Here is a 25716-nt window from a genome sequence, read left to right on the forward strand (position 1 = left end):
TCCCAGTGAATTTTATTTTTTTTAAAATTTTTTTTAAAGATTTTATTTATTTATTCATGAGAGACAGAGAGAGAGACAGAGGCAGAGCGAGAAGCAGGCCCCCCGTGGAGCAGGGAGCCTGATGTGGGACTCGATCCCAGGACCCCGGGATCATGACCTGAGCCGAAGGCAGACGCCCAACTGACTGAGCCACCCAGGTGTCCCTTCCCAGTGAATTTTAGATTCCATTTGTCTTTTAAAAAGAATTGCAGACAATCTCTTGGTAATGATTTAGATTACATTGAATGCATAGATTAATCTAGAGAAAGATGAACTCTTTGTTTTATTGAGTCTTCCTATCCGAGAACAAGCCCTATCTTTTTGAAGTCTTTTGTCTGATTTAGTAGTGTTTTTTTTTTTTTAAAGATTTAATTTTATTTATTTGGGAGAGAGAGAGCACCAGCAGGGGGAAGGGCAGAGAGACTCCATGATGAGTGGAGCTGGACACAGGGCTCCATCCCACAGCCCTGAGATCATGACCTGAGCCCAAATCAAGAGTCAGTGGCTTAACGGATTGAGCCACCCAGGCATCCCATAAATTCTTCATTTTTAAAGACATTTTAGGGGCTTCTGCGTGGCTCAGTTGGTTAAGCATCTGCCTTCAGCTCAGGTCCTGGGATCGAGCCTCATGTCAGGCTCCCTGCTCAGTGGGGAGTCTGCTTTTCCCTCTCTACCTGCCTCTCCACCACTTGTGCTCTCTCTCTCTCTTTCTCTCAAATAAATAAATAAAATCTTAAAAAAGAACTTTAAAAAAATACATTTTAGTTGTATGGATTGTGGCTTCAAATAATTTAGTTGTTTTGCTTATTTGTTCTGGGAGGCATTTGTATGTGCTATATTCCTGATCCTTGCATATTTAAAAGACCTTTCCAGATACTCAGCCTTTCTTATATATCATATCTCATTGATTCTAAGAAGCACCTGTTCATATTTTCACATCTCTGAAATTATTTCTGAAATCTGAATTTTTTATGTATTTGAAAATTAATGATTTGAAACAGTTTACTTTATAGATCTTTTTCTTAAATAGAGGTATATAAAATAATGGTGTACCTTTCAAATGATGGTGTCTTCAATGGATGAAATATGGTAAGATGGGGTGCCCAGGTGGCTCAGTCAGTTAAGCATCCAATTCTTGGTTGTGGCTCAGGTCATGATCTTGGAGTTGTGAGTTGCAGCCCCATGTCAGGCTCTGCACTCACTGGGGAGTCAGGGCTTAAGGATTTTCTCTCTCCCTCTCTCTCTGGCTCTGCCCCCGCTCATGTGCATGCTCTCTCTCAAATAAATAAATAAATCTTTTTAAAAATATGGTAAGATAATTCCAAATTATTAGGTTACCGTAAAATAATTTTTATCTTTAAGGTTGAGGAAGATCAGAAATTTAATAACAGTGTGCTGAGTTGCAGTGAACAAGCACTTTCCTCCATTACTGGTGGGCATAAAAATCAGTATAATCTTTATGGAGGACAATTTAGGAAAATGAAAAATGTTAAATGTATATACCCTTTGATTCAGCCAATATACTTGCAGGATTTTATCTTATAGATAAACTTGCATGTATTTTAAATAATACACATATGTTTATTCTTATTTTTTATTCAGCATGGTTTAATAATATTCCAGAAACCATCTAAATATCCATCAATAGTAGACCATTTTAGTAAATTATAATACATCCATTAAATGGAATTTTAAATATCCATTAAAATTATATTTCACTAAGTAGAAAATTACATGTCATATTCGTTTTGTTTTTTTTTTAATATTTTAGGTATTTAACAGAGAGAGTAAGAGATCACAAGCAGGGGAAGCAGCAGAAGGAGAGGGAGTAGCAGGCTCCCCACTGAGCAGGGAGCCCGACATAGGGCTCCATCCCAGGACCCTGGGATAATGACCTGAGCCGAAGGCATACGCTTAACTGATTGAGCCACCCAGGAGCCCCCATGTCATATTCTTTTTCACTTCACATTGTACACAGAAATCACTTGTATCCATTGTCTAATGTTGCTGAGGAGATGTCTGAGGCCAGCATAAATTATTTAATTTGTAGGTGGCCCTGTTTCTTCTAGATGCTAAAAGCATCTTTTTTTTATCCTTAATATTTGGCAACACTCCATAATATATCTTAAATCTTGATCATTTCCTGTTAATTTTTCCTGATACATGACAAGACCTTTCAGTTTTTCACCTCTAAATCCTTGAATATTTTGGCTGTTCCATATTGTTTGTCTAAGAATATTACTTATGTTAGATTTCAGTTGTTTATCTTACAAATCTATCTTTGTTCTGACTACTTTGTTAGACTCTTAACCACCTTTGTCATGTTCATTCTGAATGATTTTCCCTGGCTTGTCATCCATATTATTAACTTGGTTTTCTGAAGTATCTTCTCTACTTGGAGTTGTTTCTAACATGATTTCAAGTACTGTGGTATTTTTTCTCTCTTTTTCTTTTTATCTTTTGTTTCTTTCAGCTCTTTTTAAAAATCTGTTTTATGGAGTTATGTTCTATTTATTTGATGCAAAGCAGTTTTTCTTTAAAATTCTATTTTATGAAGCAGTTCTCCAAATGTGTGGGTTATTTTCTCTCTTCCACATTATGATCCCTCCTCCTTTTTTGCAGTCCTATTTTTTTATGTTATTTATTGTTGAAAAGTTGTGTTCTGGCCTGCTCTTTACCCAAGAATGGCATAAGCCATTGGAATAGCTGCCTAGAGGCTGAGACAAGAGACTGAACACATTGATGTGATCTCTCTTCTTTAAACTGGCTGCTTGGTGACACAGTTGTCATATGCTCTCTCTAAGCAGGTTCCCACAGCATATGGTAAACATTCATTCTGGAGGCAGATCAATGCTGACATATCTCTGATTGATCTACTTCAGTCTGCTATGCAGGGTTGACCACTAGCTTACTTTTTCTGTTTCTCTACAGCCATGCTTTGGCTCCTGGCAAGGAAAATAAAAAATGTCATGGCAACTGTAAGTTTTAGGGAGCCAAGTGCATGATACCTCTTGGCTCTTTTGTTCTCTCCTGAGATTGGAACCAATTCAGATGTGGTCAAAGGAGCTTAGGCAGATGGAGATAAAATATCAGCTTTACTGTTGAGAGAGCTGTTGGAAGATATTTATGGTATAGGTGGTCTTCTAATATGTCTGTTCCCCAGCCCAGACCTGGAATAACCCAACCAAGGGAAACTTTGGGTCTTTGTAATAGACATACTTACCTAAGACTTCGGTAAATTAGCTCTGCCCAATCAAAAAATGTGGACCATGGTGAACTTGCCAGTCAGGTTTCTCACTTAAGGGGTAGAGGGGCAAGATGCTAGGAAGATTTATGGAAACTCTGTCCTCATGGAAACTAGAAGAAATATCCCCCACCTTAAACATCATGAGCTTTTCTTTATGTCTTCTTTGCCAGACTGTGATAGGGAGATATGTACCAAGTAGAATGCTGTCTGCTTCCTCCATAAGTCTGACTCCTATGCCTTTAAGGACTCATGTTTTCAAGTTAGTGATTGATTATGGAATTGTTCTTCAGGACCCACTCAATTTGCTGAAACTGAATCTGTTTGAGATTAGAGGAGATGCATGGCAGATTTGGACATCCTCTTTAACGATGATGCAAACCTCATTGTATCTGAGACTTATTCGTTGGCATCAGTGCTGTGAGATGTGGCTATTTGCACAGGGGTTTCCTTCTCTAATTTTGGTTCTGTTTTGGTCAGCGAAAGGAATTATGCAAACGTGCATGGATTTCCCCCTCTTTCCCAGAAGCTGTTAACCTTTAAAATCATTGCTCATCTAACAGATAAACGTATTTTTCTTTCATTTGTGCTTCTTGAGTTACAAAAGAGATTAAATAACATCTTTGTGTATTCATTGGATCTTTGAAGTTCTTTTGTGAATTGCCTATTCTTGTTTTGTCCTTATCTTTCAAATGGTGAGTTTGTCTTTTCACTTATGAGTTCTCTAATTTAAAGATAATGGGGCTCCTGGGTGGCTCAGTCAGCTAAGCAGCTGCCTTCTGCTTGGGTCATGATCCCAGAGTCCTGGGATCAAGCCCTACATTGGGCTCCCTGCTCAGTGGGGGTCTGCTTCTCCCTCTCCCTCTGTGCTCTCTCTCTCAAGTGAATAAATAAGACATTTTACAGAAGGCAGACATTTAACCAACTGAGCCACCCAGAAGCCCACCCAGAGGTCTCTTTTCCAGAGTCCATCTTCCTGCTTAAATTTGGGCTGCTTGTTCCTTTTTTTCTGTTTTTTAAGATTTTATTTATTTTTTTAAAGGTTTTATTTATTTATTTAACAGAGAGAGAGACATCGAGAGAGGGAACACAAACAGGTGAAGTGGGAGAGGGAGCAGCAGGCCTCCCACCGAGCCGGGCGCCTGATGTGGGCCTCGATCCCAGGATCCTGGGATCATCACCTGAGCCAAAGGCAGATGCTTAATGACTGAGCCACCCAGGCGCCCCTAAAGATTTTATTTTTAAGTAATATCTACACCCAACGTGGTGCTCAAACTCACAACCCCAAGATCAAGAGTTAAATATGCTCCTAGCTGAGCCAGCCAGGTGCCCCTGAGCTACTTGTTCTATGCAGCTGTCATCCTGAGCCTTTCCATCTTTGCTCTTCTGGGTTGGATTTTGGTCTTCTATATTGCATTGCTACTTTTGAGAAATTTCTTTTCCTGACTCCCAATACTTTGTACATAATCTACTTTTTCTCTTAAAGCTTCTAGGATCTTTTTACACCCAGTTTCCTGAAAGTTCACAATGATGCATTTTTGGAGTAAATCTCTTTTTGGATGGAAATTTAGGTCCTTCAGTTATTTTTCAACATTTTTATTAAATTTTTAAAAAATTTCAGCTATCCTATCTTTTCCTCAAGGGTTCTTTCTTATTCTTTTTTTAAAGATTAATTTATTTGAGAGAGAGAGTGTGTGTGAGCAGGGGGTGGGGCAGAGGGAGAGAGAATCTCAAGCAGACTCCATGCTGAGCTCAGAGCCTGACATGGGGCTCAGTCTCACAACCCTGAGGTTATGACCTGAGCCAAAACCAAGAGTCAGATGCTCAACCGACCATGCCACCCAGAGACCCCTTTCTTATTCTTTTATTATTCCTCTTTGAGAGTATTAGTTAGAGGGTTGTGTTTTGTTTTGTTTCCTTTCTATATTGTCTTAATTTCCCTCAGCTATTTTCTTTTTTCTATTTGTTGGTTTAGGTCAGAGGTCTTTCTTGATGGAGACTTTCCTCATATCTGTTGATCTTTGGGTTTCCATTTATATTTAAGAGGAAGACTATAACAAAACTAATCAGAAGCTTTGTATGTATGAGTGAGCTTGTCAACTGGCGAATTTTGTTCTACAGTGAATAGGCAAAGAGTCATCCTTCTATAATGTCCAAATGACATATTCCTTTTCTCTGGAGCTTTTAATTCTTTCCAGAAAAAAGAATGTTACAGTCTTTTCTGAGGAATGGAAAGGTGTGTGTGTGTGTGTGTGTGTGTCAGAGAGAGAGAGAGAGAATGCTTTGCTACTGGTGAGCAAAGAATGGGAAAAGTGCTTAACATTCAACAGTTTAGTATGTGGACTTTCACTTTATCATTTTGTTTTTAGGCCAAGTCTTCTGCTGTGTTTTCTTGCCCAAGTCCAGAACTCTCTGGGTTCAATTTCTTCAACTCCCATTGAGTGACACAGATTAGAAAGGGGCCTCAGGGTCCAGCCAGCTGTATACAGACTTCAATGAATCCTTCTTCCACTTCCAAATGGTAAGTCTTTCAGATATTCTGCAAGGTAATTAACTCATTGCTTATTAGTATTCCTCTGTTAGTTGCTTAGCAGACAACTTTCTCTCCAAATATGTACTGAAGTCTCTCATCTGCTCTTGTCTTTATACTTACTCTCCCTATACTTATGAGTTAATTGCTTACATTTCTGTTTTATACTTTTACTGTTATTTTAGTGGGTTAGGGAAGGGAAAGCAGATATATGCATGAGGTCAATCTGCATTTTTAACAGAACACCTTGTTTTTTAATATCTGAATAACCTCTTCCAGGTTATTTCTCAATGTTGAGTTTTAAAATTATGTCAGTTAAATAAATAAGAGTTTCAGGTTTTAAAAATTTACATCCTATATAGTTTTGTTTATTTATAGGCTATATGTAATCACTTCTCAGCCTTTTGGCTAAGATCACGTATATTTATAGGCCATATGTAATAATTAAAAGAATGTCTTATACTTGCATTCAACTTTATTCTTTTTTTAAGTAAGCTCTGTGCCTAATGTGGGGCTTCAACTCACAACCCTGAGATCAAGAGTTGCATGCTCTACCGAATGAGCCAGCCAGACACCCCACAACTTTATATTTTTCAAAGCAATTTTGCATATGTTATCCCATTTGATCCTCATAATATGAAAGGCTGTGCACTTGGGAAGGTTGGGCATAGCAGAGGACTGGAAGAGGTGCTCGCCTGAAGTATGCAGTGAAGTTGGAAATATTCTTAAATTTCATAGGAGATTAGCTTTAATATCTTTTTAATGTAAAAATTTAGTGTTTGATACTTTAATTAAAAGGATTTGAAATATAGTTTTCAGCCATTCTTTCAAAAATATAATTTCTTCTGTAGTTCACTTCCTTTTCCTTAATGTATTTTTTAAGTAATCTCCACATCCAATGTGGGGCTCAAACTCATGACTCCGAGATCAAGAGTCACATGCTCCACTGACTGAGCCAGCCAGGCACCCCTTTAGTTTTACTATTATTTTTTATTTTTTAATTAAACAAATTTAAGTAATCTCTACACCCATTATGGGTCTTGAGCTCACGACCCTGAGATCAAGGGTCACACGCCCTACTGACTGAGCCAGCCAGGGCCTTCTTCCTTCAAATCCTTGGTCCTCATTCTTATTAGATTATGTCTGGAATGTGGAAAGCTTGTTATGAGCTGTCTGTTTAATCTTTCTGTTGCTCAAAAACCTTTATTGGCTCCACATTACCTATTAAATAAAATATAGAGAACTCTACAGTCTTATCACCAATCTACCTTTTCCTTCTTCAGCCTATTTTTGGAATGACATTTCCTTGTCTCATGCTGTTAAGATCTCTGTTTTTCTTCAATATTTCACTTGTGGACCTAGCACACCTGAATTCTAATCTTATTTCTGTTATTAATAGGTGTGAGATTGTTGGCAAGAGGGGAATAGGAGCTCCCTTGTAAATAATGTACATGTGATATTAATACATGGTTCTTGTAATAACTTTTAACTTCTCAGACTTCTTTTATACATTTACTAATTCATAAGTAAAATTGACATATAAAAGTATAACTACTTAATGTGTACTTTAACAATGAATGAACGAATGACTCTCACCTTTGGATAAGGGCTTGCTGGTGCTGCATAATAATAAATGAAATACGAAAAAGACAAAACCAAAAAGATATAAATGGACTTAATAATCAAGTAAACATTTTTCAAAATAATAATAGTTATGCAAAAGCTAGTTATACATGTTACTTTTAGTAAATTTGGAAACTACAGAAAATTATCACCCTTTATCCCACTGCAGAGAAAAAATTTGTTGACATTTTGGACTGTTTCATATCATTAGTTGAAATCATTAACAAACTCTGATTCTTTGAGGACATGCTGATTGTGTTTGTAAGAAAAGTTATAGATTGGGAGCCAGAGTAATCAGGAGTACTACATTAATATTAAACAGCAAACTTGTCTAATGTATTTTCTTAATTGCATCAAACAATTATGTTATATTTAGTCAAAACTCTTTACAGATTATTTTTCTCAGGAAGATTTTAGTGCTTCCATCAGTCTGCGTATTACCATCAGTCTGTTTTGCTTCCTTTAGAATTAAAGATTCTGTACTCACAATGAGCCTATAAAATTCAACCAACAAAATCAACATTTGGAACATGAATTCATTCCAGATAAAAATGATTTTATAGAGGTCGCCTGGGTGACTCAGTCAGTTGAGCGACTGCCTTCAGCTCAGGTCATGATCCCAGGGTCCTGGGATCGAGTCCCACATCGGGCTCTCTGCTCAGCGGGAAGCCTGCTTCTCCTTCTCCCGCTCCCCCCTGCTTGTATTGCCTCTCTCGTTGTGTCTCTCTCTGTCAAATAAATAAATAAAATCTTAAAAAAAAAATGATTTTATAGAAAAGTATAATAATTATATATATTTAGGGTGCCAAAGAGAAAAATTATAGAATGGTAACTGTTAAAAAGGACAAGAAGTTAGGAGACTATGAAGAAGAACCAATTAGAAATCTTGGAAATTACAAAAGAAAGAAAGAAAGAGTCACTGGATATTAAAAAACAAATCTCAATAGCTGGGATGAACTCTAGACAAAACTGAAAAGAGAATTCATAAATTGGAAGATTGTACTGAGGAATTTACTGAAAAGATAGCACAGAAAAACAGAGATAAAAATGAGCCATTAAGACCTATAAAGAATAACACCCAATAGAAGAAACAGATAAAAAGAAGAAATTATGGCTTAAAGGAAATATTTGAAGGGATAATAGCTTAAAATTTTCTAGAACTGAGGGAAGACATGAATCTTCAGAATGACAGTACTCTACCAAAACACATCTTAGAGAGCCTGAGGGCATCAAGGTTAAATAGAACACTCTAAAAGATTCAAAAGACCATAAAGCTTCCTCAGAAAGGAGAGATAGTTTGTCCCCAGACTTCTCATTGACTACAATAGATGCCCTAAGACATGGGGATTCTATCTTCAAAGAATTAAACACTAAAGAATGATGTGTAATCAAACAACAGAACAGATGCATACATAGCAACATATATAGAACCTGAAAACAAAGGGCTGAGTGAAAAACACCCAAAAACTCAGAAATAAAATCTACAACACCGTATCATTTTTATATATTAGGATGTGTACATAACCCATTTTACAAGAATACATTCAAATTAAAAAGTACACATTCAAGCACATTATAATGATTGTGAGGAGAGATGGAAATGAGGAAGAAGTTAAAAAAGGATCAATATACAAGTAAATGAACAAACAAAAATATGAGTCTTGCATGGACCAATAATGATAACTAAAAAAAAAAAAAAAGGAAAAATACAAGAAATTGGTAGTCTAGATTTTTATAAACAAGAAACATGAATGGCAGTGCCTGGGTGGCTCAAGTCGGTTGAGCGCCTGACACTTGGTTTTCATGTGGGTCATGATTTCGGGGTCCCTGGATCAAGCCCCACCTCAGGCTCTGAGCTCAGGAGGTAGTCAGCCTGAGAGGATTCTCTCCCTCTCCGTCTGCCCCTCCCCCTGTGTGCTCTCTCTCTCAAATAAATCTATCTTGAAAAAAAAAAGGAAACATGAATGAAGGCAAAACAGAGTTTCATAGATATCAAGATCAAGCATTTTTTACCCACAGGATTCACTAGAAGAACTATTAAAGAAGGGACCTTTTCAAGAGCAAAGAAGGAAAGAATAGAAATAAGAAATAATGGTTAGCCATCCTTCTTCCTCTTCCCATATGGGAAAACCTGCCCTAATCCAGTTACCTCTGACTGGCTGACAAATTTATTTAGTCCTGATGCTCAGTGAGGAGGACCATTTAGATCTCACACTAAGCTATATCCACAAACTTTGCCACTGTTAGTAACAAAAAATGGGATTTTGGCCTTCAGCTACTACACCTTATATTATTTATTTATTAACTTGTTTAGACCTAATGCAGAGAAAAGGGATGCCATTTATTGGGTCCCCTCAGAGACTCAAACATTTCAAGTAATGAGAACATTGAGAAAAATGTGGAATTTGGTGTAGTAAAATACACAGTAGAATATACATCAATAAACACAAAATACTTAGGATTAAACAAAAGATGTGCAGTGCCTCTATATTAAAAACTCCAGAGCACTACTGAGTGAAATTAAAGAAGACCTAAATAAATGGAGATGCATATTATCATTTTTGCATTGAAAGACTCAGTATTGTTAAGATTCCAGTCCTCCACAAATACCTCTGTAGGTTCATTGCCACTCCTATCTAAATCCCAGAGCTGTACAACTTAATAGTAAAAAAGATAACTCAATTTAAAAATGGGCAAAGACAAATACTTAACAATGGAGTGTATACAAATGGCCAATTAACACATGAAAAAGTGCTCATCATCATCAGTCATCAGTAAAATTCACATTAAAACCATAAGGAAATACCTCTACACAATGACTAGAACAGATAAAACTAGTAAGACTGCTAACATTACATGTGAGTGAGGATGTGGAACAATTGGGACTTTCATACATTGCTAATGGGAATGTAAAAAGGCAATTTCTTATAAAGTTAAGTATATGCCAATTATTTGACAGAATCCTTTTCTATGTCTTTATCCAAAAGAAAAAAACATTTGTCCACAAGAAGACTTGTATAGCCACGTTCATAGCAGCTTTATTTACAGTATTAAAAAATGAAAACCTGGTGTTACATTCACACAATGGATTACTATTCAGCAATAATAATAAAAAAAAAAAAACACTAGAGAAAGAAAAACTAAGGTGAAAAAAATCACAACAGTTAATATTTCTTATAGGCTAAGCATTGGCTGAGAAAGGATACAAGGGTACTTTCTGGGGCCTTGGAAATGTTCTATACCATAATATCCATTTGTCAGAAGTACACAGCTAAAAGTTGTACACTTCAATGTATGTAAATATTACCAAAAAGAACCATGTATTGATGATGATAGAATGAAGTGGTAGGGAGTAGGTGAAAGTATAAATGATATAAAAATGGCAGAATATTGGGGTACCTGGGTGGTGCAGTCGGTTAAGTGTCTGACTCTTGGTTTCAGCTCAGGTCATGATCTTGGGGTCCTGGGATCGAGACCCCCCCCATCATGCATTCAGCGTGGGGTCTGCTTGTAGTTCTCTCTCCCTCTCCCTCTGCCCCTTCCACTCTTTCCCTCTAAGATGAATAAATCTTTAAAAAAAGTTAAAAAAAAAAAATTTTTTTTTTAAAGATTTTATTTATTTGACAGAGAGAGACACAGTGAGAGAAGGAACACAAGCAGGGGGAGTGGGAGAGGAAGAAGCAGGCTTCCCGCGGAGCAGGGAGCCCGATGTAGGGCTCGATCCTAGGACCCTCAGACCATGACCTGAGCTGAAGGCAGACGCTTAACGACTGAGCCATCCAGGCCCCCCCCCAAAAAATTTTTTAAATGGCAGAATGTTGACAGATGAGCTCTTATTTTATTTTTGTCTGCATATGTTGAACTATAACTTTGAAAGAAATTTTTTTAAAAGATTATTTATTTTGGGGTGCCTGGGTGGCTCAGTTGGTTAAGTGACTGCCTTCAGCTCAGGTCATGATCCTGGAGTCCCGGGATTGAGTCCCACATCAGGCTCCCTGCTCAGCAGGGAGTCTGCTTCTCCTTCTGACCTTCCCCCTCTCATGTGCTCTCTCTCTCTCTCATTCTCGCTCTCTCAAATAAATAAATAAAATCTTTAAAAAAAAAAAAAAAGATTATTTATTTTGCAGAGAGAGAGCGAACATGAGGGGGTTGGAAGGGCAGAGTGAAAAGCAGACTCCCTGTTGAGCAGGGAGCCTGAGGCGGGGCTTGATCCCAGGACTCTGAGATCATGACCTGAGCCGAAGGCAGCTGCTTAACCAACTGAGACACTCAGGCACCCAGACTTTTAAAGAAATTAAAGAAAAAAACTCATATTTACCCAGAAATTTACCAATTCCAGTTATCTTCATTTTTTTTTTTAAAGAATTTATTCATTTATTTGACAGACACAGGGAGAGAGGGAACACAAGCGGGGCAGGGGTGAGTGGGAGACAGAGAAGCAGGCTTCCTGCTGAGCAGGGAGCCCGATGCAGGGCTCGATCCCAGGACCCTGGGATCATGACCTGAGGCGAAGGCAGACGCTTAACGACTGAGCCACCCAGCCACCCCCAGTTATCTTCATTATTTCCTGTGGATCCAAATTACTGTTGTAATTTTCCTTCAGCCTGAAAAATTTGGTAGCATTTCTGTAAGTCCCCCAGCCATGAATTCTCTCAGTTCTTTATCTTAAAATGTATTTTGCTTTCATTTTTAAAGAATAGTTTTGATAGATACAGATTATGGGTTGATAGTTTGTTTTCTTTCATTCAATACCTTAAATATATTCCTCTGTTGTAGTCTGGCTTTTGTTGTTTCTGTTGAAAAACTGCCTGTCATTTGTATTTTTGTTGCCCTGTATATAATATTGCCATTTTGCTCTGCTTTTAAGATAAATTTTCTCTTTATCTTTGGATTTAAGCAGTTTATTTATGATATGCCTATTTGTGGTTTTCCTTGTATTTATTGATCTATAAGTTAAAGTCATTTACAAAATCTGGGATGTTTTATTCCTTTTTTCTTTTTTCTTTTCTTTTCTTTTTTTTTTTCCCCCATTCTCCATTCTGTCTCTCCCCTCCTTCTTGGTCTTTTTTTTTTTTCTCGTTGTTTTTTAGATTATGTAATTTTTGATTCATCTTCAACTTCACTTCTTATCTTCCATCTTTGATTTGTTCTTAAGTCTATCCAATTAGTTTTTAACTGTAGTCATTGAACTTTGCAACTAGAGACTCTGACTTTTTTCTGTTTATTGTGCACATATCCTACTTTTAGTCTTTGTACATATTTATAATAGCTGCTTTAAAGTACTTGTGTGATTGTTGTAATATCCAGGAAATCTTTGGAATTTGTTTTTATTGACTGCTTTTTTCCCCTTCAGTATGGGTCACACTTTTGTAGTTCTTTGCATGTCTAGTGGTTTTTGATTGGTTACTTGGCATTTTAAATGATGAGTTTTAGAGATTCTGGATTCTGTTTTGCTTTTCTGAAGAATAATTTTTATTCTAGAAGGCAGTTGACTTGGCTGAACTCAGATTCCAGACTCTGTTTCCTCTGTAGTGATAACAGCTTGAATCTTTACTAGTTACTTCAGTTTCCAGCTGCTTATTTTCTGCCAACACCCTTGGGGTCCCTTCCCTCACTTCATGGTTAGTTTAGTGATTAGCACAGGTCTTGGGAGGACTTTGTATGCAGATTTTGGAGATCATCTCTTTGGCTCCCTCTCTTCTAGAATATCCTTCCTAAATTTCTATAGTTTGTCAGCCTTAAACTTGATATCTCAAGCCAATAAAATTTTGCTTTCTATTCAACCTACCTCCAGTGGCAATCAGATTCAGCAGTACCCTTGTCAAAAAAAAAGCTACAAATTGCAAATCTCATCTTTTGCAGATTTACCCCCCAGCCACTATCCTCCCCTTGCCAGGTAATATGTGTTCTCTGCAGGCAGGATAGCTTCCAGAGAGAAAAGGGAGGACTGAGTTTATTTCTCTCAAGTCTAGTCCAGTAAGTTACGTTTTCTCCTCCACCAAGGAGATAGTGAGGGAGTGGAGAGAGGCAAGGAATATACTGTTTGAGCTCTGTCAGCATTGAAGTCGAGGCAGGGAAAAGATGTTCTCTTCTGATACTCCCTGGAATTTTGTTCTCTTAACTGATTGGGCCTAAGCTTGCAGTCAGCTTAGTAGAAGAAATCAGCAGTTCGTCATACAATTGGGCTGACCCTCATGCTAATAACAGTCTGGGGGAAAAACTAATTGGAAGCAGTCAAGAGCAACCAAAAGCAGACAGAAATTGGGTGGGAAAGATGAACTGCAAGTTTTCCCTCAAGACTCTTTATGTGTTGGAACAGTATAATGATTATATCAAATCCAATTTGACTCTGTAACAAGATTAAATTCTCTTTCTATTTTCTGTCTCAATTTATGTCCAGCCACGTTATCCAGCATCGCATATGAGAGGTTCTGCATTTAATTGGTAACTAATCTAAACTCTAGGAATCCAGGAGGATATCCAAAGCAGAATATTCAGAGAATGTCTAGAAAGTGGCCATCTGGGGATTTTACATTTTATCTTTGTTTTATTTAATACATTTTATTTAAACCTACTTGGTCTGATATTAATATGGCTATTCCTGCTTTAATTTTGTTTGTGTATATCTTTCTATGTCATTTTATTTGAGGTAGACTCCAAATAGTGTGTAGTTGGATATAGTTTTTTGTTTTTTATGGTTTGAAATTGTTTATATCTGAGAGGAGGTTTGCATTTATCATACTAAATAGTGTAACTGTTCTTAATCTTGTTTTTCCTACCCTGCTTTTGCTTTTGCTGGTTTTTTGCTTTTTTGTTTTGCACCTAGTAATTTAGAAAGTAGACATTCTATTTTTATTTAATTTGTAATTACTTCAAAAAAATAAAACTTTCTTTTTTTTTTCATTTTTTTAAAAGATTTTTTTTTATTTATTTGACAGACAGCAAGAAAGGGAACACAAGCAGGGGGAGTGGGAGAGGAAGAAGCAGGCCTCCCGCTGAGCAGGGAGCCTGATGTGGGACTTGATCTCAGGACCCTGGAATCACAACCTGAGCCAAAGGCAGACACTTAACGACTGAGCCACCCAGGCGCCCCCGAAACTTTTTTCTTTACTAACAGTAATACATCAATATCTGTTGATTCCCCTGAAAATGATGAATGAATCACATACTTTAGTACCTCCCTGTGGTCCTGCCTCCCACCGGTTATTGGAATAATTTAGGCTTTTAAAACTATTATTATTATTTCCTTTTTTACATCTCCTTAAGGAATACTTTTTACATTTGCATTTCCTTATATAGCCATGTTAACCATATTAAGAATTACTTAGATATTAATTTTCAAATCGACAGGTTACAATTTCCATCTTTTTTTTTTTTCTATAATTTTTTAAACCCCACATGGGGCTCAAACTCATGACCCCAGGATCAAGAGTCACGTGTTCTTCTGATTGAGCCAGCCAGGCACCCCCCCATCTTTATTGCTAACATATCTCTCCTATACTTAAGATCTTTATTTTTGTTTTTTTTTTTCAGATACCAAAGTATTTCTTTGAGTTTTAAAGAAGAGTATGTATCTGAATCTTTGCATATCTAAGAATATTTATTAAATGTGTATTCTGACACAGCAGTTATAACTATAGCAAACTTTTTTAAGGAAATGATAGTAGTATGCAAAGATGTGTGTATAAGTTCATTTGCAGTATTATTACAAAGCAAAAATTAGAAACTAATAGATGTCTGTAAGTAGATTGGTTAAATAAAATAAAATTATTTCCAGTCATTATTGCAATATTATAATAGTTTTATCATCTTTGTCTCGTAACTGAAATTAACGTAAATATCATTAATCTTTCTGCCTGTTACTTGTGCAAGTTGTAGCATAAGTTTAGACCATACAGAGCAAATATTAGTATGTATAGCTATTAACATTAATATTCCATTTAGTATCTTTTTCACTTTTTCAATTGGATTAAATACTCACTGACTAGATATATATTATTGAAAAAATTTAAGAAATTTTAATCTGTTCCTTGTAGTCACTCCATGGATTCCTTTGGACAACCCAGACCAGAAGATAATCAGTCAGTAGTTAGCAGAATGCAAAAGAAATACTGGAAAACTAAACAGGTCTTTATCAAAGCAACGGGAAAAAAGGAGGATGAGCACGTGGTGGCATCTGATGCTGAACTGGATGCTAAACTCGAGGTAAATTTGAGGATTCTTTATATTGCATATAAGTGGTTATTCTTTGGGACTATGACTGAAGAACTTGCAGATTTGATAATAGAATGTTTAATTGTATTCATGTGTCAATCAGATCTTCTAGGTAGGAGGTCACAATTCTCACAAATTGAGAATTGGCAGAACTGGTATTCATAAATTAGAGAAAGAATAATTTAATTTCTCTGGCACAAGTATTAGTTTTTAAGCTAAATATTAATGAATTAATTATATTCCTAATTAAAACCATATACTCATTATATATCATGTTGTAATATTTTGTACCACTTTTATGTGAAGTCATATCTCACTGAAATTAATTGAAATCAAATAGTGAGGTTTTTTATTTTTTATTATTTTTTTAAGTTTATTTCTTTATTTAAATAAACTCTGCACCCAACGTGGGGCTCACACTCACAATCCTGAGATCAAGAGTTACATGCTCCACCGACTGAGACAGCCAATGGCCCCGAGTGAGGATTTTTATGTTAGAGTTTTTGTTTCTACAATTAAGGGATAGAGTTATTGAAGTGTTTTGTAATGTGTTTTTTGGCTGTGTTTTTCATTTTAAATAAAAAAAGCAATTACCATGAAACTACTTTAAACCTGTAAGTGTTTTACATTTTTAAGTAATTAAACTGTCTCCTATATATACAAAAATTTCTGGGTTTTTAAATGCAGGTTTACTAATTCCATGTATGTATACTAATTGAAGATACCTTTTAAAAATATTTCCAAGCAGGAGTTCTATTATGCTTGGAATATAATCATTTGTTGCAATCCTTAAAAGTATAGGTCCCATTAAACAGGTCATAATCTACTAAGTATCTTTATTCTACAAAATGTAAATTTATGTCATGGCCATAACAAATATGGAAATAGATAACAAATTAACAAGCTTTTACTATTTGTGTTGAAAAGTATTCTTCTTATGATTCAATGACAAATGTGGAATAAATGAAGGGACTTGATTATTAGTAATAAATGTTTTAACGCTAAAGGAACTGTTTACTGTTTCCATGTGTATTCCCACAGAAGTAAATTTTCCTGTCTTTTACATTGTTAGGTAATCTGTGTGACCTATTTTATATTTTTGTCCATTAGACAAATATTTGAAATCACCCAAGTACTTTTTCCCGCATTTGTAGTATATTTTTTAAGAATGAGAAAAATTTTCATTTTATGTATACTTAAATCATCATGTTGTATGCTTTAAATATATTACAATTTTGTAATAACACAAATTTTTCCCTCAGTTAAAAAACTGTCATTGTAAAATAGTTAAGGTTAAAAAACTTTCATTGTAAAAATAAAAAGCAATTATATATCAATCTTTCAAAGACCCATGGGGGAAAAACCAACTATAACCATTTCATCTTAGTAGAACAATCATTTTTATATCTTTTACTAGTCTTCCATATGATTTTAAAGCAGCTTTTTAAATTGCCAAGTCCATATACCAAATTCATTTCAAACATACCTAAACTTAATGTGAAAAGTTGATGGTTGCTCCTCCATTTAGATTTTAGTGTCTATCAATGATCTTCCTTAGGTCTGATCACATCAGAATAATAACAAAACTGTTTCAGAGAGGGAATACTCAGGCTCAGTGGTGGTATTGGAAATTTATTTGATACTCAAAGGGTTAGTGCCTAATACTATGCTACAGTGCCAAGGTCTTTTTGAACTAAAGTCTTGTAACAATTCTTCAGCAGAGGACTTTGTGGGAAGAAGGCTATACCCTAAAATCTATGCCACCTCATTTCCCTGGGAAAACCTAAATTTTTAGATGTGTGTGAAGAGTTACCTCATGTGTATAATATGTCCAAATCTCAAATTTTCATGTGCTTACTTTGAAATGGGTGTCTACTGGATGTTTTATTTTTCTGTTAGCTATTAGCAACAGTAGTAATGAAGGGAAAATTTCAAACAAAAACAATCCAAAAGTAATTTATTTTTGATGTTGTAATACATTACTTAATTTTTTTGGTAATTCACTCACATGTTATGCTTAAAATACTGTAGAAAAGCCAGATCGAGAGTTAACATTTTCTAAAGTTATCTATACTATTTTCATCTGTAATTGGCAATATTTGATACAGTTTATATTGGATTTACATTTTTGCTATTTAGATAGTTTGGAGCTGAGGGGGGGACAAACTCCACAGTTATGAATTTTTATTAGTCCCCATGTATTTATCACCATTTTTTCCAACCCGCATGGGGGGAATCTAAATGGGGGAATCTAAATTTTCTGTATCAAAGATAAAACCAATACTGAAGTACATCAAAGTCAAGGAAAACAGACAACACTTATAAGAAAATGTTGTGCTTTTGAAGTGCTTATAACAGATATGTTATATTTGTTTGTGGTTCTTTAGATTGTCCTAATAAAATTTATATTTCAAAGGTTTTTCACTCCATTCAAGAGACATGCACTGAACTTCTGAAGATAGTTGAGAAATATCAGCTAAGACTCAATGGTATGAAATCCTAGATATCTATCCAATAATTCTCATTTAAAATAAATAATTCACTTGCATTTTTGAGAATGAAATATTTAATGTAAAAACAATAGTTCACTGAACTATTTTGTGAATGGTTCCTTATGACAAGGAAGTGACAGTGAGGAGCAGTGGGAATGGGGAGCTAGCATGTGAATGGGTTTGAGTTCTGCTGCTGCCTCAGGGGTCCTGAGGGACTTCCCTTTCAGTTTGTTTTGTGTTTGCTTGTTTTTTTAAGTAGGCTCTATGCCCAGCGTGGGGCTTGAACTCATGACCCCAAGATCAAGAGTCGCATACTCTACGGACTGAGCCAGCCAGCACCCCTTCCCCTTTCAGTTTTTAACTTCAGCTTTTCCAACAGTAAACCGGGGTGAAATTAGGCATGATGTTAGTCATTTGTCACTTTAAGCTTATAATTTGAACACTTTATGGGCTCCCCCCCTTATTAGTCTTATTGTGATTAGAGGGTCAGACTTCTAAAACTTTGGGGTCAAAGACCACTTTTGTTCCGTGTTTTACTTTCAATCTGTTGTAAACTGACACTTTTATAATATACAATAAAAATTGATTTCTAGAAAAATGAAATTAAAGAAGACATGCAAAATATAAACACACTTTTTTATTATTATTAGATTCAATAGATATAAAATAAAATACTCAGTCAAATTAGTAAGTTTCTAAACAGCTTCTTAGTTTTGGTACTTGTTACAGGCTGGTAACAAATGGTTCTGGGTTGGAACTGGTCAGTGGACCACACTCTGAGTAGCAGTATACTACATGACAACTTAGGGTTTCAGTAAAATTGTGGATGTCTATGGGCCTGGGATACTGAGCCAGGGTGGGAGTCAAGATTAAGTTAAGTTTAAATAGGATACAAATACTTTGTAAGAGGCAATGATCCTAAAATGCATGTCTGCACAATTGCTAATGCATCATTTGTGGTTTTGTCATTTTGGAATCTTTTTTTTTTTTTTTCCACTAAAGATCAGCCTTTCCCAAAAGCAAGGTCCATGAATTCACTACATCAAAACCATCTGGAGCACTTGTAGGTGGGAGGAAGCAGATCCTAAGACCTATATAATCAGAATCTCTGGAAGTAGAGCCCCAGGAATTTGCATTTTTAAAATAAGCCTCTCCTTCCCCCAAGTAATTCTTACATATAGAGAATTATTGCTGTGAGAGTTTTAGTTGTGTGTTTTAAACAAATGATGAAATGAAACAATTAACTATACTGTAATTTTTTCCTAGTTATATCAGAGGAAGAAAATGAACTGGGGCTCTTTTTGAAGTTTCAAGCAGAACGGGATACAACACAAGCTGGTAAAATGATGGATGCTACTGGGAAGGCACTCTGTTCTTCAGCCAAGCAAAGGTTTACTATGTTTTACATCATCCTTAAATCTATAGTCAACATGATAGTTTTGACCTATGTTTCTTTTTTTTTTTTTTTTAAAGATTTTATTTGTTTGACAGAGAGAGACACAGCAAGAGAGGGAACACAAGCAGGGGGAGTGGGAGAGGGAGAAGCAGGCTTCCCGCCGAGCAGGGAGCCCGATGCGGGGCTCGATCCAGGAGCCTGGGATCATGACCTGAGCCGAAGGCAGACGCTTAATGACTGAGCCACCCAGGCGCCCCTTGACCTATGTTTCTAATATCTGTAAAGATTACTGATCATTCCAGTATAGGGTTAAAAGAGAGATATATTACACCATATAATTGTTTTGATGCCTAACTCTTATTTATTTTGTATGTAAAAGAATTACTTAAAAATGGACATTGTAGGTTGCTTAATTCCTAGAAATAGGCTTTAAGCCTACATTTAAATTTCTTATATGGTCTAATATAACAGGTACATACATATAAAAATATGTATATTTTAATTATTTTCTTTCTTTTTTTGGATACTGTACTATCTAGGAGTACATTAGAACTTTTCTTCTTTTTTTTTTTTTTAAAGATTTTATTTATTTATTTGACAGAGAGAGACACAGCGAGAGAGGGAACACAAGCAGGGGGAATGGGAGATGGAGAAGCAGGTTTCCCACCAAGCAGGGAGCCCGATGCGGGGCTCGATCCCAGGACCCTGGGACCATGACCTGAGCTGAAGGCAGACGCTTAACGACTGAGCCACCCAGGCACCCCTAGAGCTTTTCTTCTTTTTAAGCAGAGAGCATTTTTTCTTAATTATTTGGCATTTATCACTTTTACAGATTTTTAAGATAAAGATACATGTTGCAAAGAATCTCCTACATTTACTAAATACAGCCAAAATCTTTGCATTTTCAGAAGAAAAATAAAAACAGGTCTTATCAGACCTGTAATGACAATGTATAAATTAAGTGGCTTTATTCTGAAACACCACATCAGTGCAAAAGCCCATCATTAAGGAACACTCAATACAAGGCCCTTCAGTGCCACTAAGTCAAAAACGCAGACTTAGAGGAGCTGGGTTTGATTTGTTTCTTAAATTCTTGATTTTTTTGTCCTCATCCTCAGCTGCTGAGAACTCAACACTCATTAGTTCTTCTAGCATTTTATCTGCTTTTCTATGCTTAGGTTTTACCTCAATTTGTCACATGAAAGGCTTTCTATTTATGGGATTATGCTTTGTGAATACAGGGTCTCTTTTACCCATGGAACTCTTTTCTAAATGGCAGATTTACTTGGCAGGTTATTTATACATGGATTAACATCCAAAATGTTGCAAAAATAATATATTTCTTAAAATAAGAAAAGGGAGAGAGATAGACACATCATTATTAGCAATTCAAAGTTGGCTATATGATCTTTATTTGCTTTCTAAAGTTCCTTAGGCATCTTAATAATTTCCTATTTTATAGACTCATCTTTTTTTTTTTTTTTTTAAGATTTATTTATTTGACAGAGAGAGACACAGCGAGAGAGGGAACACAAGCAGGGGGAGTGGGAGAGGGAGAAACAGGCTCCCTGCTGAGCAGAGAGCCCGGTGCGGGGCTCGATCCCAGGAGCCTGGGATCATGACCTGAGCCGAAGGCAGACGCTTAATGACTGAGCCACCCAGGCGCCCCTAGACTTATCTTGACAGCAGATATGCTTTATGGTTTTAAACCTTTGTTTTTATTTTGTTTTGTTTATGGGATGTACATCCCTCTGGTTTTTACCTCTCTGCCATTAGATTGGCCCTGTATACTCCTCTGTCTCGTCTTAAGCAAGAAGTAGAAACATTCAGTCAAAGGGCGGTATCTGATACCTTGATGACCATCAATCGTATGGAACAAGCGCGCACAGAATACAGAGGAGCCCTGCTGTGGATGAAGGATGTGTCCCAAGAACTGGACCCAGACACCCTAAAACAAATGGAAAAGTTCAGAAAAGTATGAAAATCCCTTCCCTTTCCTTTTCTTGATATATAAACCTATTGAACTTATACAGAATAATTGAATCAAGATCATAAAATATCAGGCTATTTTTGAAACACATTATATTATAAATTCTTGGTTGCTTGGAGATCTTTGAAGTACAAAAGGTTATTACACTTTTTTTTTTAATTCTTTGAGTGACATCCCCACCCCATCAACCTTTTCTATTAATTTTTTTTTTTTTAATCCCTCTCACAGTAGCTGTCACTACCCTTTAAATGTTGTTTCCCTGGCCTCTGGGATTTGTTTGCAGGAGGGGAAAATAATTTATTAGTGAGGAAAAAATAATTTAAGTAAAAATTCAGGTAACTCGATTATTATAAGAAAAAGTGAAGATTATCAGATTCTTCTTTTGCTACAATACACAGTTTGACCACAGACCTTTAAAGTATGTATGGACTTATGTTTTTGCTAAATAAACTACTTATGAATTGTATCCCCTAAATTTACAATATATAAATAATAAAATTCACTCTTTCACTTCATAAATATTTAGAGTACATATAATACAAATCATATTTATTGATGGAGCCTCTCTACCAGCCGTATAGGCCACAGAAACCTGTTATTCTTTCCCCTTTATAGTCCATGACAATTAGAATACAATCCAAGGGAGTTGTCAGACAACACTGTGAATACACTAATGTCACTGAATTATATATTTTTTAAATGGTTAAGTTTATATTATCTGAATTTCACCTAAATTTTAATAAAAAAAGAATGGATTCTAAACTTATCTGGACCCAGATGGCCCTGCACAGTCTGGTTTCTGGTCCCTGTGCAGCCACATCTTGCACTTCCTATACTCTAGCCCTTTCCGTGCCCCAGGAAGGAATATGTTCTAGCCTATTCCGTATTGTTCTGCAAACATATGAAGCTCTTCACCCACCTCCCACGCCCAGGACTTTTGTCCTTGCTTTTCCCTGAGCCTGGAATGCTCTTCTCAGAATCCTGGCATGGCTCACTTATCATCTTTCTGTCCCAGTTCAAACATCTTGCATGAGCTCATCAAAGGCTTCCTGATCATCTTACCAAAAGCAGTCATTTCTTTTCACTTATATGTTATATTTGCAACTTGAGATTATCTTATGTATTTATTTACTACTGTTTTTTCCTGTGCCTCCCCACTCAGGGATGGTGGGAAAGAACATTGTTTTCTTCACCACAATATCCCGGTACCTGGCACATAATAGATACCTTATAAATACTTGTTGAATGACTGAATAAGTATATTTAAAAGTTGAATATTCATGCCACTTGGTGACATATGACTTACCTTAAGTGTAAGAAATATGATAGACCTATATTTAAATTTATAAATGTATCTCCATGATTCAGAATTATTATTACTGCTTCTCAACACTTTAACTATGTCCCCTTTCCATTCATTCTTCTATTAGCTAAATATTACCCATCAGTGGTTTTGGATATTTCTTTTTATTTGGAATCTGTGGGGTTTTTTCTTCTTAACTATATACTTTCCATTTATCACTGCATACTTTCTCAGCATAAAGATATCTGCTAGAAAGAATCTCCTACAATTACTAAAAATAGCCAAAATCTTTACCATTAATCATGAAATAATAATACAAGGAAAGAGAATTCGTCTTCTTTATTACAATTTCATTTGTCTGAAAATATGTATCATGAGCCTGTATGGTATGTCTGTATTATCAGTAATAATAATAAATATTATTGTGGTTGCAGGTACAGATCCAAGTGAGAAATAGCAAAGCTTCTTTTGACAAGTTAAAGATGGATGTTTGTCAGAAAGTGGATTTACTTGGAGCTAGTCGCTGCAATATGTTATCTCACTCCCTCACTACCTACCAGGTACCCACCTCCATGGTCAGCATGTCCTTGCAGTAAAGATGAGTGGTGAGATTCCTTTTTAAAAGTTGTCTAAAGGGTGTTAAAAATTGCATAATCAGATTCCTTTGACTTTGAAAATGGATTTATTGAGGTTGTGACAGTCAGAGAATCATAGAATTCTAGACTGAAAAAGACCTTCGGGATTGCCTAGTCCTGTATCTTCATGTTATTCTCCTTGGTGTCCTAGGAGAGGGAGACTTTGGGGCCATCTAGGTTTGAGTGGGGGGTGTTGAGGCAGAATTCACAGCTCACTAACCCTGGTTCACCCAGAACTACTCCACTTTGAACTTCTACACACAGTTTCATTTGAAGCAAAGATGCTGTGGCCCAGTAGTTTAAACCGTTTCTGTCATTTTGTAGCTCAGGGAAATGAAACCTAGGAGAATTAAAGTAAATGACAGTGTTGGGCTAAAAACTTAAGTTTTCTCATGCTGGGTCCCATGTTTTCGTTCTGCCAAGTCGCCGTCTCCCACCACTTTAACCTCAGCGGTCTCACCTGTGCTTCTGCTACCCCAAATCACACATAAACAGCATGCAGTGAGTAAGGCAGATGTTAATTAGTAGCAGTGACTGATTTTAACATGTATTTGTGAATGGCAAAACAGAATCAACTGTATTTACATAAGATAAGAATAATAAACTAAAGGGAATGGACATTCACTGGGCCTTGTAGGAAATCTACCTGCTTTGGTTCAGTCCTGTGGAATTCAGGAGTCAAGAAAGGATGCACTTAAAAATAAAAGTACCTGCAAACCCATGTAGCATACACCTGAAACACAATAGCTGTTAGTTCAGTTCTCCTTTATTCTCTCCACTCAGCCCACTTTGAATACAAACTTTGAAGCACCAAGGGAAGTGTCCAATTACTTGAGTTGGCTTGAGAACACATTTTTTTTTTTTTTTGGTCTTTCTTGTGCCCTAAATGAAAGACTAAAGTTAGTGGTACATACTATTTTTCCCAATTAATAAAGGTTTATATATGCTTACCAACATAAAGATCTACATATATACCCCTAATATAAATATGGTATTTTTGTGCTTTTAACATTTCTCTTTTGGACTCTTCAGAAGGTGTTCTAATCTACTAGCATTACTCTCTGGCTGACTCCAGTGTACATTCCAGTGCTGTATACAGATAGGCATATATATATGCTGATAGATGCCAGTTCTTATGCAGAATTACTATTTACAATGCTTTCTGGTTCCTCAAACTTGGAAATTGATTTTACTTCCTACTGCTTATTATTCAGCAACCATTCATCTACCTACACTAGTGAGGAAAAACAGCAGGGAAAAAAATCATAACTGTAGTGACAACCTTTCTTTTTCTGCAGAGGACACTGCTTGGATTCTGGGAGAAAACAGCCCGATTGATGTCCCAGATCCATGGGGCCTGTACTGGCTTCCATCCATATGATTTTGTAGCTCTCAAGGTACATTTCTTTCCATGCTCTTTTGTTAGATATATTATACTTTATTTGGATATTGAAACTACTTTGTACTAAGCCTAACTTTGAATTTACAAAATATTGGGAAACATTTTTCTACATTCCTTCAACCAGTCATTTTTCTGTACTTCCCTGATTCCAAGTGCTACCAGCAACACTAAACAAATATGAGAATACTGCTGGTGGGCTCAAGATATTGGGTGGGGTTGGCGGGGAGTAAAAGAGCGAGCAAGAGAAAAGAAAATTAAAATGCAAACGAGATAAGAAAAAGTTATGGGAAAGCAAAGCTTCGGAGGAACAAGCAATGGAAAATTGGTTTTCAAAAACAACCAGAGTACCTACCTACCTGACAGTTTTAGAAGTTAAAAATTTCCTTGCTTTACTTTTATACTCATGTTGTAGATGTGATTCAAGGTGCAAAAATCATGGGTGATTCCAGCTTAAGAGACTACTGTATTGTATTAGATCAGCTCTTTCTGTAATGCCTACATGTAAAAGGTACTCTCAGGTTTTTAACATTTGCATATCTTCCTGTCAGCCTTTGCATATGGCTTATCTAGCAGAGTCACACCATGGTAATCATTTCTCTAATTTGGGTAGGCTAGGTTTCAGTGCCTTTGAACTTATCATTCTGCCTTTTTTTTTTTTTTTTTTTAAAGATTTTTTATTTATTTATTTGAGACAGAGAGAATGAGAGACAGAGAGCATGAGAGGGAGGAGGGTCAGAGGGAGAAGCAGACTCCCTGCTGAGCAGGGAGCCCGATGCGGGACTCGATCCCGGGACTCCAGGATCATGACCTGAGCCGAAGGCAGTCGCTTAACCAACTGAGCCACCCAG

At 36.3% G+C, this 25716-nt stretch overlaps 1 protein-coding gene and 1 long non-coding RNA gene across 5 annotated transcripts in view; both read left to right on the forward strand.

Annotated features, from left to right (window-relative positions):
• The window catches only part of LOC145720742 (uncharacterized), a 440998-nt gene that overhangs the window by 15735 nt on the left and 399547 nt on the right, over nucleotides 1–25716 (forward strand). The window lies entirely within an intron of this gene.
• ICA1L (islet cell autoantigen 1 like) overlaps nucleotides 1–25716 on the forward strand; it is a 61311-nt gene that overhangs the window by 5733 nt on the left and 29862 nt on the right. For all 4 annotated transcript variants that reach the window (XM_081815364.1, XM_081815362.1, XM_081815365.1 and 1 more), the window contains exons 2-8: nucleotides 5653–5804; nucleotides 15473–15641; nucleotides 18067–18139; nucleotides 19409–19532; nucleotides 21315–21513; nucleotides 23266–23391; nucleotides 24765–24863. In XM_081815364.1, coding sequence (XP_081671490.1) covers nucleotides 5779–5804; nucleotides 15473–15641; nucleotides 18067–18139; nucleotides 19409–19532; nucleotides 21315–21513; nucleotides 23266–23391; nucleotides 24765–24863 — 816 coding nt within the window. In that variant the 5' untranslated portion in view covers nucleotides 5653–5778. The remainder of the gene's footprint in view (nucleotides 1–5652; nucleotides 5805–15472; nucleotides 15642–18066; nucleotides 18140–19408; nucleotides 19533–21314; nucleotides 21514–23265; nucleotides 23392–24764; nucleotides 24864–25716) is intronic.

The sequence above is a fragment of the Leptonychotes weddellii genome, chromosome 3, assembly GCF_054177405.1.
Source record: "Leptonychotes weddellii isolate Sample4059 chromosome 3, ASM5417740v2, whole genome shotgun sequence".
In the NCBI taxonomy this organism is placed as follows: Eukaryota; Metazoa; Chordata; class Mammalia; order Carnivora; family Phocidae; genus Leptonychotes; species Leptonychotes weddellii.